This window comes from Coturnix japonica, chromosome 12, assembly GCF_001577835.2.
Source record: "Coturnix japonica isolate 7356 chromosome 12, Coturnix japonica 2.1, whole genome shotgun sequence".
NCBI classification, from domain to species: domain Eukaryota; kingdom Metazoa; phylum Chordata; class Aves; order Galliformes; family Phasianidae; genus Coturnix; species Coturnix japonica.
This window is the reverse complement of record NC_029527.1, coordinates 14,678,502-14,695,521: the sequence shown is the minus strand read 5'-3', so window position 1 is coordinate 14,695,521 and position 17,020 is coordinate 14,678,502. Positions and strand designations below refer to the sequence as shown.

Genomic DNA, 17,020 nt, shown 5'->3' with positions numbered 1-17,020 from the left:
CAGAAGTTGCTCAGTCTTAAAATGAATAACGAGACATTTATCTTCACTCGACAGCAGAGTCTGTTTCTATAATAACACTGAGGGCAGATTATTTAGATCTTCAGTTTTCTGTTCACAACTAAATGCAAGGCACTGATTCAGTACAGCTTAAGGGGTTGATGGTAGGGACAGCAGCATAGCACTGTACAGGAAAATGGAACAGATAAGCTCTGCTCTTCTGAATAGCTGCATGGCTACATTAAAAAGTTTATTGACTGTTCTCCTGGAAAGGAAAACAAATTTATTTCTTCTAATTACAAAGGAAATGTCAATTCTCAAATATTCCCAATAGATTTTTCCATTACTGCTAAAGCTTCTTCATGTAAAAAACATACTGCCTAATAACTTACTCCCTTGAGCCACTGTCAGCCCTTCTTCTGTCACCGGCTTCCCACAGCCCTTGGCTGTGCAGGCTTTGACGTAGAACTTATACTTGGTGCTGGGGCTGAGGTCTGTGAGCCTCCAACTCAGCGTGGTGTGGTTGGCCACGCTGATGTCCACCAGAGGCCCAACCTCATGCGTTTCGTTTACTGAAAGAGAAAGAAAAGCAGCGTCAGTTTGCAAAGGTAGCCTCATTATTAGCAGAGAACAGTGAAAAGTGAGTCATTTTTTCTGTAGGCAGGGTTGAAAAGGACCACAATGCTCATCCAGTTTCAACCCCACAGCTACGTGCAGGGTTGCCAACCACCAGACCAGGCTGCCCACAGCCATATCCAGCCTGGCCTTGAATGCCTGCAGGGATGGGGCATCCACAGCCTCCTTGGGCAAAGGTAACATTCAGTCTAATCCTGTTCCAACCTCAAAGAACTCTCAAAGCCAATAGCACATGGGGCAGCCTGGGACCAACACCACTCTCCACCTGAGGTTATCTGCTCAAGGGCTACATCCCAGTTACTCAGTACTTCACAGGCATGTTTTGCATTGAATGAGTTTCAATTCAGTAAAAGCCACGTCAAATGTAATGATCTTCTTAACCATCACACAAGGCATAATTTGCAATTATAAAATAACTGAATTAGCCCATGTGACATGGTACAGAACATGGCAGCAATAAGAGCTTACTCTATCAGAAACCTGCATGGATGAGTTTTTGCTCTGGAAAATGACTTTGCCCTGCCCTCTAGCAGGCTGTGCAGAGATCGCAGCTCAAAACACGCTGTTCTGCTGTGTGGCTGTTTCACAGAAACACAGCCTCTCTCATCAGTCTGTCTTAAATGACTCTGCACATACAAAACCATAAGAAAACTACCTAACAGTGCATGAGTTTAAAAACCAAAGAAAAACAAGGACATACTTATCTGGTATTGCAAAATGTAGCCTGTAATGTGGCCATTGGCTCTCTTGGGAAATCCCCATGATAGGGAGACAGAGTCCTTGTCAAAGTTCAGGATCTTCAGAAAACGGGGCTGTTCAGGGACTGAAGAAACAGGGATTAGCTTACACAGAACCCTGCCTCTAAGTGTATTTGTTTACCAAGCACAAACATAAACTCAATACCTACAGTTCCCCACCTGTGATTCTATGAATACTAGAGATTTTACAACCACTTTAACTTAGGAAATCCAGCTGCCTTGTTAAGTGAACAATTTCACTTTATTCCTCTCCATCCCACTTTTTCTTACCTCCTTCTGGAGTTTCAAACACCACAGGAGCACTTTCTGGTCCATCACCTTTGGAGTTGTATGCCAGCACAGTCAAGCGGAATTCACTGAAGGGCTCCAGACCAGGGATCATCCCATAGTTTCTGTCTCCTACAAACGTCAGGAAGTGTTTCTCTGGGTGATGTCTTTTTCCATCCAGCATGCTTTTTGTTTTCCACCAACTGACCTGCATCGAGATTGGCATTTCTATAACAAATTACCTTTGTTGGGGATGAACACCATATTGATTTCTCTCATCGTCCCAGAAATGACAGATTGCGATCTATCATTGACAGAGGATTTATTTAATAGCTTGTTAAACTGCATGCAATTAAAGAGAAATTCATAACCTTATAGCCTCTTAAATGTCCACGAACTCTGTCCCTTGGTATTCCAAACCAGAAGACTTTGATCAGCGTGCTGTTGACAATATCCACTGAGACGCCGGAAGGAGCAGCATCTGGAACTATAAAAATAGGAGTGCTGCATATTAAAGACACTTACAGGAGCTCAATTTCACACTGTTTATATGCTACAGGGCTTGGTTTTCCAGCTCAAGCTGTGCCAGCTCATGCAATCTTCCCGCAGGCAAGAAAAAAGCCATTCCACCTGCATCCAGTGGGTGATACGGGCCAATAAACATTATTCTGTGGTATCAGAGCTTTCTGCTGAGGGCTGGAATACAGGGGCACTGGGACACATGAATTTCTATTTATGATTTCCTGTTTCAAGTAATGCTTACAGCAGTGAGAAGAATAAAAAAAGATGATTAACACAGCACTCAAGAAGGCAATCACAACAGTTTTGTGCTTTTTCTTTTACAATCTATTTCATTTTACAGCTAAACTCATTGAACAGTAGGATTTTAATCACTGTATATCACAGACAGCTATTAGATATAGATATAGATATATTTTAAAAGTCTTGATCCACTGATGCCTGAATAGCAAGGAAGATTTTCCAGTGATAGAAGCAGATGCAAAATTAGACCCACCTTTGACACAAAGTGCAAACAAGCATGCCATGGTGTTTCTTTATTCTCACTATCTTGCATAGAGGGCAGAGGAGTGCACCACCAGAGGTTCCCATTGCCCACACCTCTGACTCAAGCTCTGAAGTCTGTTGCTGGTGAAACACCAGGAACCACTCAGCACACATTAAGTGTCAAACTGAATATGCTGAAGGCTTGACCTCACCTGTGATGAATTCTGGTACACTGTAATGGCTGCTGCAGGCTGCAGCAAGTGGCTGCAGCATCATGCCCAGACACAGCAGTGGGGAGTGCTGGCAGGTTACAGGCAGGTCATGGCTGGATGTTTCAGTAAGCAGCACACAACACATGCTGGTCTCAGTTGGTTAAGCCACTGTAGACCTTCCAAAGGCCAGTCAAGCTGTTAGTTTAATTCGTTTTGGGAAAAACAGCTGCAAGATTTCAGATTGCGTATGGGATGAGAACTGTCTGACTTTAATAAGATTAATTGGCAGATCTGAAATGCAGAGTGCTCGCAAACACCATTGACCCTCCTTTGCCAACTGTTCCCAGCCCCTGCTGCTGAGCGTGTGCAAATGTAATAAGCATTTGCGTTTGGGATCAGGGAAGCTTGGAGCCACACACAAGCTGGCCACAAGGTTGTTAACTCCCTCGATGATTTAAATCCTTAAATCCTACAAAAAAATGAATATTCTTTTTTTGGTGGTGGTAGTGCTTAACTACGTTGATTTCTTAAGTAGGGCTGGCATTTCATTACTGCAGCTGGACACAGTTTCAGTCCTCCAAATCCCTTCTGTAGCCATGGAGTAAACACCAGAGGGGAAAGGCTGCTTTCAGAGATCTTGGGATGGCCCCAGCAGTGCCATTATCCACTGTCCCATAGATCATATCAGTTGTCACAGCCTGGTGACGCTGGCATTACCTGTGTCACCAGGGAACCATGGAAAGCTGCTGGGCAGAAACCTAGGCTGTGGAGGAGGAGCTGGCCATAGGGACACAGGGGACAAAGGACAAAATTGGGATTACACATGGAAATGTGGCATCATTTATAAATTCATTTACAACGCCCAAGAGCTGAGTGCCTGCATTTAGTTCTGAGTATAAAAGTTCCCATTACTCACTGTCCTCTCCCGAATATCCAGTGGTAACATTTGGTTCAGGCCCAGCTCCTAAATTATTTATTGCTTGGACCTTGATCTCATAGGGCACGAAGGTGGGGGTGTTCCTCAGGGTCAGGGAGTGCTTCTTCACTGTTTCCTCATTCCATTCGGTCTCAACACCCTGCTGCCTCCAGCTGACTTTGTACTCCAGCCCAGGCCCATTTCGCTCCATGGGCTTCAGCGGCTGTGGGAGAAGGGGAGAAATTAAATTTATACATAATCCCTACTTGTGGTTCTCTTTTATTTACTGCTTTGTTTCGCTGGGATGTAAAACTGCATGTCTTTTTGCACAACTAAAATGCATATTGAGGCATAAGGCTATTTGTGCCTTTCAGTACAGCTAAAACGCATTTTATCTTGGAATTTTATGTAGCACAGCAATTCGGGTCATTAAAATTTAGATTTGTTCTAAATATGCATGAAATGCTTGAAACTGAGCCTGGACATTTAATGGGCCACTGCTGCGCTACTGGTTTTTACTGATCAAATGAAGAATTCATCACAGCATGGTTCTTGTCTAATTAACACGGATTTGTAAAATATTAGAAGACACATAGCAAGGGTCTGTCATGACACGTTCTCCAATTGAGTTCCTTTCTCTGAAAAGGTATCTTTTTCATTAATAATGTTAATTGGTCACATGTGCTCCCCCAAAATGATGGGGGTTGGAGAACATTAGCCCACTGCAACAGCTGTGGGCATTTCCTACCACACAGCCTACTGTCAGTAATACTTAAATGATACATTATACATATCAAATACATAACATCTGCTATTTAGGCAAGATGCACATAGAGCCCTGATCAGCACACATTGGTTAGAGAAGCTTTCTAACAGGCAGTGCTGGGTGAAACACCTCCAGAGCCAAGATCCCAGGACATGAGATTTGCAAGAGAAACTGGAGAAATAACATTTTCAACCCAAAAATAACTTCTCATTCAGACTTAAAATTCAGCACTGCTTGACTCTTATTTTGATCTCTCTTAATGCCACAAATCCTTGGCTGAAAAGCTAGTCACTAATGCTCATCTGGTCTCCTAATCCAAAGTAGGCAGATTAACATCATTTTGCAGCTTTTGTCTGCCAGAAATTGTGAAGGGTTTTTTTTTGTTTCGTTTTTAGCAGATTCAGTGTCTAGCAGTTCTTCTGAAAAGCATGCAGGACACACACAAATACATGAATATCCTGCTTAGGACATTCAAACGATTCAACAAGATTTAACAAAGCCTGTCCATCCCATTCTCTCTCAGTCTCTCAGTCTCTCAGTCTCAATTATCACTTTTACTTTTGTCGTGTCTGAGCTGGGAATTACTGGCTGCCTGGTAGGGAGGATGGCCAAACCTTCTGCCCACTGCTGTGTTCCCAGCATTGCCCACCCAAGGCTGAGCACCACCTCTCTGCACTGCTTCCAAGCAGCAGACTCTTCTTCCCTGACACTGGACCACGTCATTCAACAAAAAACCCACATCCAGATCCAAGTCAACAGATCTAGAGGGCCATCTCCTCTCTGGCATCATTATAGCCTGGTGGGGATTCACACTGGGGAAACATTTATTGTTCTTTGCTACAAGCAGCAGATTGAGAAGTAAATCTTATGTAAATTGAGTTTAATTCAAGCTGCAAAAAAATATGCTTCTTTCCACAATTGTTGAAACTTGTGTTAAATGGAGGAATATATATCTCTCTAAATGGTTGGCACTGAAGCTGTAAGCTTCAAAGCCAGAGAAACTAAAGACTGGAATCCATCCTCAACACTTGTACAAGATTCTTTTGACACATGCTTAGGAGCTATATCTGCACTCCACTTGGTGGTGCAGAAATCCAAGCTCACGTTCACCTGGCCAACTGATTTGAGTCATTTTCAAACCTCTAGGCTCAAAGAACAGAAGCTCTGTGCAAATGAACCCCTCCCTGGCCCTGGCTGCTACTCCCGCAGAGCGAGGTTGAGGCCACAATTACTGCAAAAGTTGCCTCACATGCAAGATGCAAAGAAGAGAAACACACTCTGGGCAACTCTCCAAGCCCACACAGGGCATCTCTATTTCCTCACAGCCTGCAAAGTTCAGATGTAAAGATTTGCCTTTTGAAACAAAAATGAAAGTAGAAGAGGAAAGTCAGAAGACATTTAAGGTAACTTTACCTTTCACTACAGTACCATTAATGATCTCACCTACAGAATTAGTTAATGCTTCCTAAAGGATGGAGAGATCAAGACAAGGGATTCATTATCTCCATTTTAACATATTTATATTAAAACATCCTGATCAATTCCATGCTTGACTTGCTGCTTGAAAGGAGAACCTGTCCTTGATACTGTAGCACTGACAGACATATTTGCATTACCTCCCATTTCATCACCATTTCATTTGGTTCAGAAGCTTCAACTCGGATGTTTTCTGGGTTCTTGTCTGGAGCTGGAATCACAGTTAATAAAGTTAGTTTGCATATTCCTATTTGTAATTATTATTTAAATGCAAAAAACCCTTTCCTTGTTTCAGCATTACTAAGAGCAAAAGACACCTAAACAAAGAGTGTTCATGAGATTAATTACTTGGATCAGCAAAGCTGCTGAGAATGAAACACGTTTTTAATGCAGTTTTGATTCCTAAGTGCCCATGTTGTTTGGAGCCACCAGCTAACATGAAACTGTGACTTCTGGATTTCAAAGCACCAGATGTAGGAAGATTATCAGGATGACATTTTTCTCCCTACAGGGATATGAAACAGAAGGTGTATCATTAGTAGGGTGCACATAGCTGAAAAGCTGGAGGACCTGGAACTGAAGTGAAAGGAGGGGAAAAGAAAAGAAAGGAAAATGCTGGGAATGCAAATGCTGGGCTGAACAATTGGCCTCTAAAATCACTTTCAGGTACACAGCATTTTCTGCTACAGTGAGAAATACACTGTGAATGAACACTTCTGACAAGCCTAGTGCTGCTGAAAGACTCCCCATAAATCTTGAAGATCCTCTCCAACATCTGTTTGTCCGTAAATGGCTGTAACGGGCCTTAAAGATGCACGATCAGCAGAGCTCAGGAAAGCTTTCTGTTGTAGGTACCTTGGTAGCACATGCATTGATAACCACAGCAGCACAAATCCCTCAGTTGGGCATCCCCAGGCTGATGGAGGCAGCTGCAGGGTGAATCCTCTCTTTGGCCAAACTACTGCTTTGGCACACAGGACAGCTGGGTTTGGCCAGAAAGCATCTGTGGTGTGCAGGGTGCTTTCATTTCTCATCTCCTACCACACGCATCGAGTAGAAAAAGCAGAGCAAGGGGCTCTGGCTTCTTTACACCTCTCAGAAGCACAGGAGGGTAACGCTATTCCCAGCAAAGCACTACAAATGTTAATATTTAGGAAACTAGATGGCAGTGTTTACCAGCCGGAGGTGTTGAGTAGCGCAGCGATGGTTTACTCGGCTGGCTCCTTCCAACAGCATTCACAGACATGACACGGAACTGGTAATTGGTGTATGGGGCCAGGGACAGGAGGGTGGTGGTGGTGTTCCCTGGGGCTCGGGCCAGCTCCTGCCACCTCCCTGGCTCCCACCGGCTCTCTTCAAACTCTATAATCGACTCTGGAGAAGAGAAGAAACAAAGCAGAGGAAAAAAGTGTCAATATGAACTGCTTCTGAATAGCAGGATGGAAACGAACTTACAGCAAATTAACTGTCATAGTAAAAACAATTAAGTACAGTATTAAGCATACTTTGTTTATTCTGACAGCTGCGATGTGCCATTATATTAAATGACATACGATGATGCTACTGAAATCCTTCATACCATTAACAGGGCTGTTGTGGCTGGCTCCAGCTTTCCAAGACAGTCGAACACTTCGGTTTTGATGTTCTGAGAGCTGCAGGTCTTCTGGTGGGTCAGGAACATCTGAGACACAGAAAGACTGTGAGGAACAAGCCAATTACTTCTGTTTATTTTGGTATTTTGGAAAGGACTGGACAAGAAAGCTCTGATGAAGACAGTGGTATAACACCTCCTGATTTCAAAGTGGACAAGATTAGAAAAGCAGGAATTGCTTTTAAAGATCCTGCTTTGTAACAGAAAAACACACTGAATCTTCTGGCCCTGCTTTCTCTCCTATAAATGCAACATCCCTCTTTAAGTGCATTTCCTACCTGCTCTCATTACTGTGCTAGGAGCAACAGATATTTCTTTTCAAATCATCACAAAGATCTATTGAATCATTAATAGATATTGACACTGCTCAGCAGAAAGTTATGTCAGCATCACTCGGATTTACTCTTTGCAAACTAGAGTGCTAGAAGGGGCCTCGGCCGTGACAGCTATTGAACCTTGTCTGGTAGAATGAAAGGATAACATTCATTATCCCAGCCATGGGGATCTATACTAAAAGGAAACAAGAAAATTCATTACCTGCCAGCGCAATTTGTGCTGTCCTGAGAATACCTTAAGAGTCAGCTGTGTATTTGATGTGATAACTGCACTGCACCTCTGGGGGACAAGAGTGGGGCTTACCCAAGCCCTGAGCACAAGGCTGCCCTGATAGCTCCCTGCACACATTGAAACTCGCTTTTCATATACATGGCTGACAATTTGCAGTGTGATTATATTGGATTAGTTTTGCAACTGGATTGCATAAGGTCTTATGCAGAAGAACAACTTCTCACAGCAGGAGGCTGATGGCAACCTCGCATTCCTTCACAATCACACACACTGCAGTCCTGAACACAAAGCTGCATTCACCACAGTCATAGAGATGATGCAGGAAATGCTTCCTGGTCGTGAGGCTACTTTCAACACTGAAGAACTCCGTGGACCAAGGAAATGAGATTGCAGAGCTCTTGATGGGTGTTTACCCCCTTCTGCCCCAGTGTTCCAACTAAAGTTTTGGCTGACAGTATCATTTCTTAAAGCAAAAACAACCGACTCAATAAACAATGCTGTCCCTGTCATTGCAAAAGCAAGGAATAGAGAATGGACACAATTCTTCAGATAACAATCCTGAGTTTTCTTGTGCGTCTCAAGACACATCAGAAAGTGTTAAAGGTTATGATTTTTTGTTTTTTCTTTCTTTATACTTCTTTCCCATGTTTCCTTGGGAAAAATCAGGAAAGCCTGATTTAATCTACAAGTATTTTGCTGTTTGACACTTGGGGCATATATGGGGCTAAAATTCTGTATATTAATTTGAAGACAGTGATGGTGTATCTTTGAGGTGTCTGACCTGCTGTCTATTCATCAATAATAAAACAAACACCTAGAAGAATTCTAACTAAATGTTTATTTTGCCCATATTCCTATACATGCAATAGCTCCACAGGCAGTTAAGTGTTAAGTCAGGTAAGTGTTAGAAGCTGATGGTGCAAAGGACTGTGCATCACTACGCAAGATTGTTCCCTTAATTCTGAGTGTCCCTTCAGGCCAGCAGGTAGGAGGTAAGGATGCTCAACAAGGCCAAGCTTCAGGCTGAGCAGGTCGAGATTCTTCTCTGCTAGTTCCCCACTGGCCAATAATTTACGCTCACATAGACAGCTAGTCCATTTAGATGCTTAACTGCAAGGGAGCTGGACATCTAAACATCATCCTCACGTCTTCCTTCCTCAAAACACAGTCCAAGTGATGATCAGCACAGAAGCCTCCAGTAAAGTGATGTGAAGAACTGACCGATGACTTGAAAGCAGAAGCAGTGCCATTTTTCATTAGCTATTACACTTTCAGCCTGGACAAACTCCTACAGCTCTGGTTGACTTCTGAACTGAGAACAGCAGCTACCTAATCTTAGAGATGGTCAACTAAAGAGAAAACAAACATTTGCTTCAGAATTCTCATTCCTGCAAATATAAAGATAGCACACTTCTAACTGAGCTTCATGAGTGAGGGGCATGTCCCATCTAGGTCACTGAGGTAACTGAAATGGGTAAAAGAGCTAAATAAATAGAAGCACTGCACCAATCTGTAGGCATAACAAAAAAACATCTGCTTACCAAGAACAATTAACCGCGTTTTGGCAGTGACACTGTCAAGGGAAGTGCTAGCCACACATGCGTAAACGCCTTGATCCTCCAACATCACGTTTGATATGAACAATGTATCCATGTCCATAATTATCCTACAGGGAAAAGAAGGACATACGCAAATAGAAAAAGTAAAACCTGTAGGACAAGCATGTAACAGACTGATGCTGTTCGATGAAAAACTGTTCAGGTAAAGCTTAGTAAAGGAACACTTTAAATAATGTAATTGCATGTTAAGTCTATTTATTTTAATGCAATTGTAGTTTTATTATCTACTGTGATATAGACTATTATTTAAATTTTGTAACAATTCAGACTCTGTGGCCTGAAGTTGGCACATCTCTCTCGTTCTGAGACGCATTCATATGCATCAGATGAGCATTTAAAACATAGAGTTTTGACAGATCCCTAACAAGAGAAATCAATGATCTTAATGGGTAAACTTATAATAGGGCTGAGTATAACTGAATATTCCCAGCCTACTGGTGTCATGCCCTGTGCACCAGGGCAGCTGGTATTGATCCAGGCCCCTGGGTTCTGTTGGGCTGAAAACTGATTAGGCATTTCCCTGGCTCCCCATCCTCCCAGGCCTCAGCAGGACCCTCCTCCACCTCCCCTGTGCTGCGGTGTTTAGGAAATCATCTCCCTGCTATGGTTAATTAATAAAGACATCTGAGAACCAACTGTGGGACTCTTCTTACAGAATAAATCACAGAATCACAGAATCACAGAATTACCCGGGTTGGAAGGGACCTCAAGGATCATATAGTTCCAACCCCCCTGCCTAGCAGGGCCACCAAACATACACCTTTACTAGATCAGGTTGCCCAGGGCCCCATCCAACCTGGCCTTGAACACCTCCAAGGACGGGGCATCCACAACCTCACTGGGCAGCCTGTTCCAGGACCTAACCACTCTTCTAGTAAAGAACTTTCCCCTAACATCCAACCTAAATCTTCCCTCCTTCAACTTAAAACCATTTCCCCTAGTCCTGCTATTATCAGCCCTTTCGAAGAGTTTACTCCCCTCCTGGGAGTAAGTTCCCTTCAGGTACTGAAAGGCTGCAATGAGGTCACCCCGCAACCTTCTCTTCTCCAGGCTGAACAAACCCAACTCCCTCAGCCTGTCCTCATAGGGGAGGTGCTCCAGCCCCCTGATCATTTTTGTGGCCCTCCTCTGGACCCTTTCCAAAATCTCCATATCTTTTTTGTACTGAGCTCCATCCCATTACAGTCAATGGAAATACAAGTGTAGACAAAAATTCAGCCTGCACTCACACTTCCCTACTTATGTAGGAAAAACTCACTGATTTGACTGCACATGATCCCAGAAACATGTTTTCTATTTACTTTAGCATTACAAAGACTTGCCTAGGCCAACTATAAAACTAGGTCAACTAAAGTGGAGAGACAGAACTCCAGTTGACCCCAGAAGGGTTAGAGTTTTATTTTTGGGTTAAACCAATGCTTATGTGGCATTCTGCCATGGCAGTGAAACGGGGAAAATAAAATAATTTGCCAGTCATGGCTACAGATGCATGTATATTTACATATATATAAAATGCAGATCTATTCATCTGTCAAGTGAAGAATTCTCACAGACAGAAATTTGCATTTCAAGCTATTAAGTTTCATGTTTATTAATACTTTTGCTCTGGCACCATGCAGCATTATTTCAGCTGAGCTCAAGAAAACTCTTGTTCTTCCTTGCTTACCTGCTGTCTTCTATGCTGCTGACTGACAGCTCATATCCATCTTTCCTCCAGGATAATTTGAAGCTGTTTTTCAAGTGTGAATCATACTCAGACTGACATTTCAATAAAATTGAATGTGATTTCAACACTTGGGGGTTCTTGGGAGTAATGACAATTTTTGTAGCATCTGGTTGATCACAGAAAACACTTCGATCAGGAGAGGGAGATTATTACATCAAATTTTCACCAAGCATTTCATATATAGGAATAAACCTCAGGAGCAACCATCATGTCTTTATCTATCTATATACAAACACTTCAAGCGAAGGAGGCTGGTTTTGAAATGGAGCTATGACAGGATATAATTTTCTATATCTTGGAAAATTCTTTTGTAGCTCAGTTCAAACCACAGAGTTCCAGAAAAAACAAACAAACAAACACACACACACACACACTCAAAAAGCAAAAAAAAAAAACCCCACAAAACCCAAAAACCAATAAAAAACCACAGATGAAAATCCTCGTTAGAAGACTGTCATGAAACAGATGATAAAAAAAAGCCGGAATGTGATTTTTATGTCCAATTGCTGTTTGAAATAGCAATAGCTTTGGCAGCAATCCAAGAAAAATTACAAGCTTATTAAAGTCAAGTGAGAACAAAAATACTGCAATCAAGTTTGTTCTTTTAATTGCTTCTAATCTGAATGCAGAAACAGATGAGTAAGTAGGAAGAAAGCACTTCTCTTTACAGTGAAATATTGCTTTGTGAGAATTTCATTGTACAATTTCATGTTTATTATAACTGTAAAACTTACAAAGCAAAGAGACTGGCCTAAAGTATAACACAAAGATTTTCTTGAGTTAGTTACAGCAAATCTGAATCTCAGAGTGCATTTGAGGACTTTGCCAACTGAGCATTTAAGTTTGTTCTACTGGCAAGGCCTAATTCCTAGATAACTTTGTATACAACTCACCATCCTGAATCTGTGTCCTCAAGAGAAAATATTCACTATCATCAGGACCCTCAGGGAACACGACCAACCAACCAATGAAATACTTTAAAACAGAACTGGAGCAGCACATACACATCTGAACCTTACAATCAAAGCCCCCTCACTCATCCTGCTCTAATGCACACAGTGTTCACTGTAGACATTTATTAAGTTTGGAAGATAAATGAGGTATTACCTCTTATATCCAGATTTGCTGTGATTGCTCTTTTTCCAACAGAATTTGCAGCCCAGCAAGCATATGATCCCGAATCTTCCTTCTTTGTTTCTTTGATTTCCAGGGTGCCATTTTTATTTAATTCATAGCGTAATGCTGAGAGTGGCTCTATGCTATCATCCTTAGTCCTAAAAGAGAATAATAATAGTTATGGCTCATTTCAATGATTGTAGAAACCATTGTTTCGTGGTCAGGGGACAGATGAGTTTAGAATCAACACGTCAGTCCATCCACGTGCAGGCAAATCATAAATGGACACAAGCTTCCTGCAAACATACAATGCACTGACAGTGTCTAGCAAGACCTTTGAACTACTCTGAGCCTTTAATCCATAACTGTCACATGTAATTTTATTGCAACTGTCAACTGCTATGTCAATCCAGTGATTTTCAACCATATGAAACAACTTCCAGGTAGATGCACTCTTTAAATCATTGCCTTTCCAACTCAGCAACGTGTCCAAACTTCAGAAGTGATAAACTAAGACTGATGAAGTTGGAGCAGGATCAGGCTACAAACAGCTTGAATAAATATCCCAGCACCTCTTCACACAAGTATTTGGGACTGTCATTAACCTTTCGTTTATTTAAAAATTAATTAAAAAATATAAATGCATCAGGGATCTTGAAAGAGAGTGCACTTAAACAAAGGATACTCATATTAAACACAGTCTTGATTTAACTTGCTAAATTATCTCCTCAAAACCAGCTCATTTTTCAGTGTTTGGGAAGCACAAATGAAGTTCATGTGAAAAAGTCATCCTCAATAGCTTACCATCTAACATCTGCTGCAGGTGAGGCAAAAATCTCACAGTGCAGGAAGGCACTGTAACCAACAACTGCAGCATAGTTTTCGCCATCTGAAGTCAGGATTAAGGGAGCAATATCTGCAAAGCAGAACACAAAACAAGCAGTCTGCAAAACAGAAAGCAAAACAAGCAGCACTACAATTTAGAACTGGGCTATAAATATGGTCCCTGCACCACATCCTTTTTTCACCATAGAGAGGTCAACTGAGCTCTCATATGCCTCAATAATAACAGTGGTTGACTGCTGGACATTTCAGATCACAACATCTCGACTTCAAGATAGAGAACACACTCAGTTCTGCTTCCTTGTGAGACCTATCTTATTAAATAAATCCCCATCACAATCTTTCTTCAAACAACAGGCTCAACATCACAACTAAAATTAAAGATTAACAATACATAATACATTTAATAATTCAAAAACACAGTTGTGGCCACAGTTCAGTCCCCTGTGGTTTTAATACATCTGCATTCCAAAGGTTTTGAGCCCAGAACAACCACCACGCTGTTAAAAAAAAATAGTGACGTGTTACAAACCCAAATTAATTCTGAATATTTAAGAGTTATCAAAATGGGGCGCCTCAGTTACACCTTTCTATTAAATACAAAGGAGGTGGAAAATACTCACTGAGGACATTCACATTGGCGCTAGCAAGGAGGGTGCCATGCTTGTTACTGGCCTCACAATGGTACACAGCAGTGTCCTGAAGCTGAAGGTTGGTAAGGCTGAGCTCCCCATCAGAGACTCTCCCTCTGAAAGTCCTACCTGCAAAGACCCAGATCATATCAGGAGATAGCACTAATTCAGAAGCATGAAAAAAGACCAGAAGTCAATGAGCAGAAGTGCTATCCCACAGTGCCAACAGATGGGAGAAACACTGGGTGAGGGATTCATGGGCGCTGCCACTCCATGCTTGCACAGCTTTCACCCCACCTCCATTCAAGACCATATTTTAATATTTAGTATTAATTAAGTAAATCCAAAGTTATTTTTAAATAGAGGTCAAGCATGATGTAATCTAGTGCACTATGGTTTGTGCATTCCCTGGGCATGACACCAGTGCATCTCACCCACTCCCAACATGACAAGTTTGGACCTTTACTTACTATCAATGGGCATCCCATTAAGTTTCCATTGAATGGTTGGCTCTGGGTTGCCAATGGCCTCACAAAGCAGCAAAAGATTCTCTCCTAAGCTGTAAACACCACCTCTGGGCTCCTTAATCCACCGAGGAGGCTCTGCAAGAGAGACATGGCATGCAGCAGGTGTCACAGCCAGACCAGCATAAATCTGCTATTACCGTGGTTCTCCAGGAGATGGCAAACGCAATCAGCAGTTCCCACAGCTCCTGGCAGCCTATTGTGCAGTTGCAGTGTATTTCTTGCACATTGACATTAGGAAAGGTAAAAAAATAGTATTAACATACATCAATATCTGTCCTTTGGGCTCTGTAAAATGCAAGCGTTGGGGGAAGTATGGAAGAAATGGGCAGTGTCTACCCAAGTGGAAAACAAATGCAAAGGATATGGGAGGTGAGAGGCTGGGTGGAAGGCAAACTTAATTGTGTCAGCATTTTCACAGGGACCCTGAAACGGGAGATTGCTGCCTCTGAAATGACGTGAGACCATTTCACCAAGTCATAACAGGATGCAAACAGCCATTCAGCTGAGAGACTCACTAGACATGAGCAAGTGGTCTGCATCAGCTTGTCCAGAAGGGCAGAGCATGGTGATGCAGGAACAGTGTTGACCACCTCTCCAGCTGCTCATTTCTGCATGCTGCAGAGATGCACTGTGCTATTCATTCATCATCCTAGTTTTCCATCGTGGATTCAGCTCAGATGCTGATACATAGCATGTTAAAGCATGCTGAGGCATGGAATGAGGAGCAGTTGCCCACAGGGTGGAGGTAGAGGAGCAGCAGTTGGCTGCTGCATTCCCTATGCCCTCACTTCCCAGAACTGCCAGTTAAACCGGGATGGCTCTGTCTTTTGCAGAACAACCTCTGAGCATCAGATATCCAGATCTCATTAGAAAAGGAACAACCATAAGGGAGGGAACTGAGAGGAAAAAAATAAACGCATTAATCTGATGAAAGCTTTCTGGTATCTACAAACCAAATGTGTTGGAGCTGCCCACACTGCAGAGGATGGCCTTGATCCAAAATACAGCCTCACATTTGTCATTACCTTTCCCCGAGAAGCAGCAAAGCTCCAAGTTTTAATTCCAGACCTGATGCTACCTCTCTTCTGCTGGCCCTGAGCTGATCCCTGGACACCTCCATCCCTCCTTCCCTATTTGAAAAAGATGAGCTAATGTATGGGAAGCACGAGGATTCATTAGTTAATGCTCATAAAATGCTTTGAAGATTAACAGTGCTGTTGTCTGGTAATACATCTCCAGATGCTATCAGCATGATACACTAAAACAGCGTCATTGCTCATATTAATAAAACACCCCTGATCTGTGATAAACAGGACACAAGCTCTGCCATTTCTACTGCAAAGCACCCATGAAGAGATGCTGTTCAGCAACAGCTAAAAAAACTAAGTAAAATTTAAGACACCAAAGCTTATGTACTGCATTCCATTCACAGTACAGGTTACTTCTTTCTGTAGTGCTGGTTGCCCTCCTGTAGTGCAGCATGCACAACCCCATACTTGTTATGCTTCCTTGTATTTAACTCCAAGAATAATATATATATATATATGCAAAAGAACATTTTTGGTTTTGCACATCTCTTTTTTTTCCACCCTCACCTACTCTTTATTTTTCCCATCAGAAAAAAATAGGCCAAAGTCATGGAGGTGAAAAGGAGGTAACGCTCCTGATGATTTTTACCCCTCACTGTGTCCACTGCAAACAGAATACTTGCAACAGGATGCTTCATTGTTTTGAAGGAGGTCAGACTCCAGGCAAAGCCTACATATAAAGCACATTTCCTAATTTCAGCTGTCCGTTCACTTTTGAAAGTCAACTGCAGATATATTTCACTGTTGCTTTCCTTTCTATGCTCGGCAATTGCTGTGGTTGCCCCAAGGAAGTGATGCAACTGTGAAGTTTCAGTCAATGAGATTTTGTCAAGTATGAAATGCAATTTCACAGAAAGGCTGAAGAACTTCTCTTCTTTGTGGCTGATATGCTATACCACTTATAAGTACATAAAAGGTAATAATAACAAAATATACTCTTACACTTTAACAACTGCAGTAACCAGCGGTTGGGCAATCAAATTGTTCATCTGCACAAATAAAATAGTGTGGCAAATGTTTCACTGCATAATATATCCTTACAGGTAAGAGTTATAAATGTGGTCCATCTAATCAACAGATTTATATTTTTATATGAATATAATGATAGGTCTGAAAACACAAAAGATCTAACATAGTATTCTTGTGCAATAAAACAAGATCCTGTATACCTACAACACATAGGGTGTTTTATTCTTCTTTAGCAAGAGCAGTATTTCT

The 17,020-nt window shown here is 42.0% G+C and overlaps 1 protein-coding gene across 12 annotated transcripts in view; it reads right to left on the bottom strand.

Annotated features, from left to right (window-relative positions):
- The window catches only part of CHL1 (cell adhesion molecule L1 like), a 106,256-nt gene that overhangs the window by 13,145 nt on the left and 76,091 nt on the right, over positions 1–17,020 (bottom strand). For all 12 annotated transcript variants that reach the window (XM_015875299.2, XM_032447232.1, XM_015875304.2 and 9 more), the window contains 14 exons: positions 14,658–14,789; positions 14,179–14,316; positions 13,517–13,628; positions 12,704–12,870; positions 11,537–11,702; positions 9,793–9,917; positions 7,613–7,714; positions 7,210–7,407; positions 6,174–6,244; positions 3,792–4,014; positions 2,030–2,145; positions 1,662–1,866; positions 1,334–1,456; positions 390–569 (listed from right to left, as the gene is read on the bottom strand). In XM_015875299.2, the coding sequence (XP_015730785.1) occupies positions 390–569; positions 1,334–1,456; positions 1,662–1,866; positions 2,030–2,145; positions 3,792–4,014; positions 6,174–6,244; positions 7,210–7,407; positions 7,613–7,714; positions 9,793–9,917; positions 11,537–11,702; positions 12,704–12,870; positions 13,517–13,628; positions 14,179–14,316; positions 14,658–14,789 (2,058 nt within the window). The remainder of the gene's footprint in view (positions 1–389; positions 570–1,333; positions 1,457–1,661; positions 1,867–2,029; positions 2,146–3,791; positions 4,015–6,173; positions 6,245–7,209; positions 7,408–7,612; positions 7,715–9,792; positions 9,918–11,536; positions 11,703–12,703; positions 12,871–13,516; positions 13,629–14,178; positions 14,317–14,657; positions 14,790–17,020) is intronic.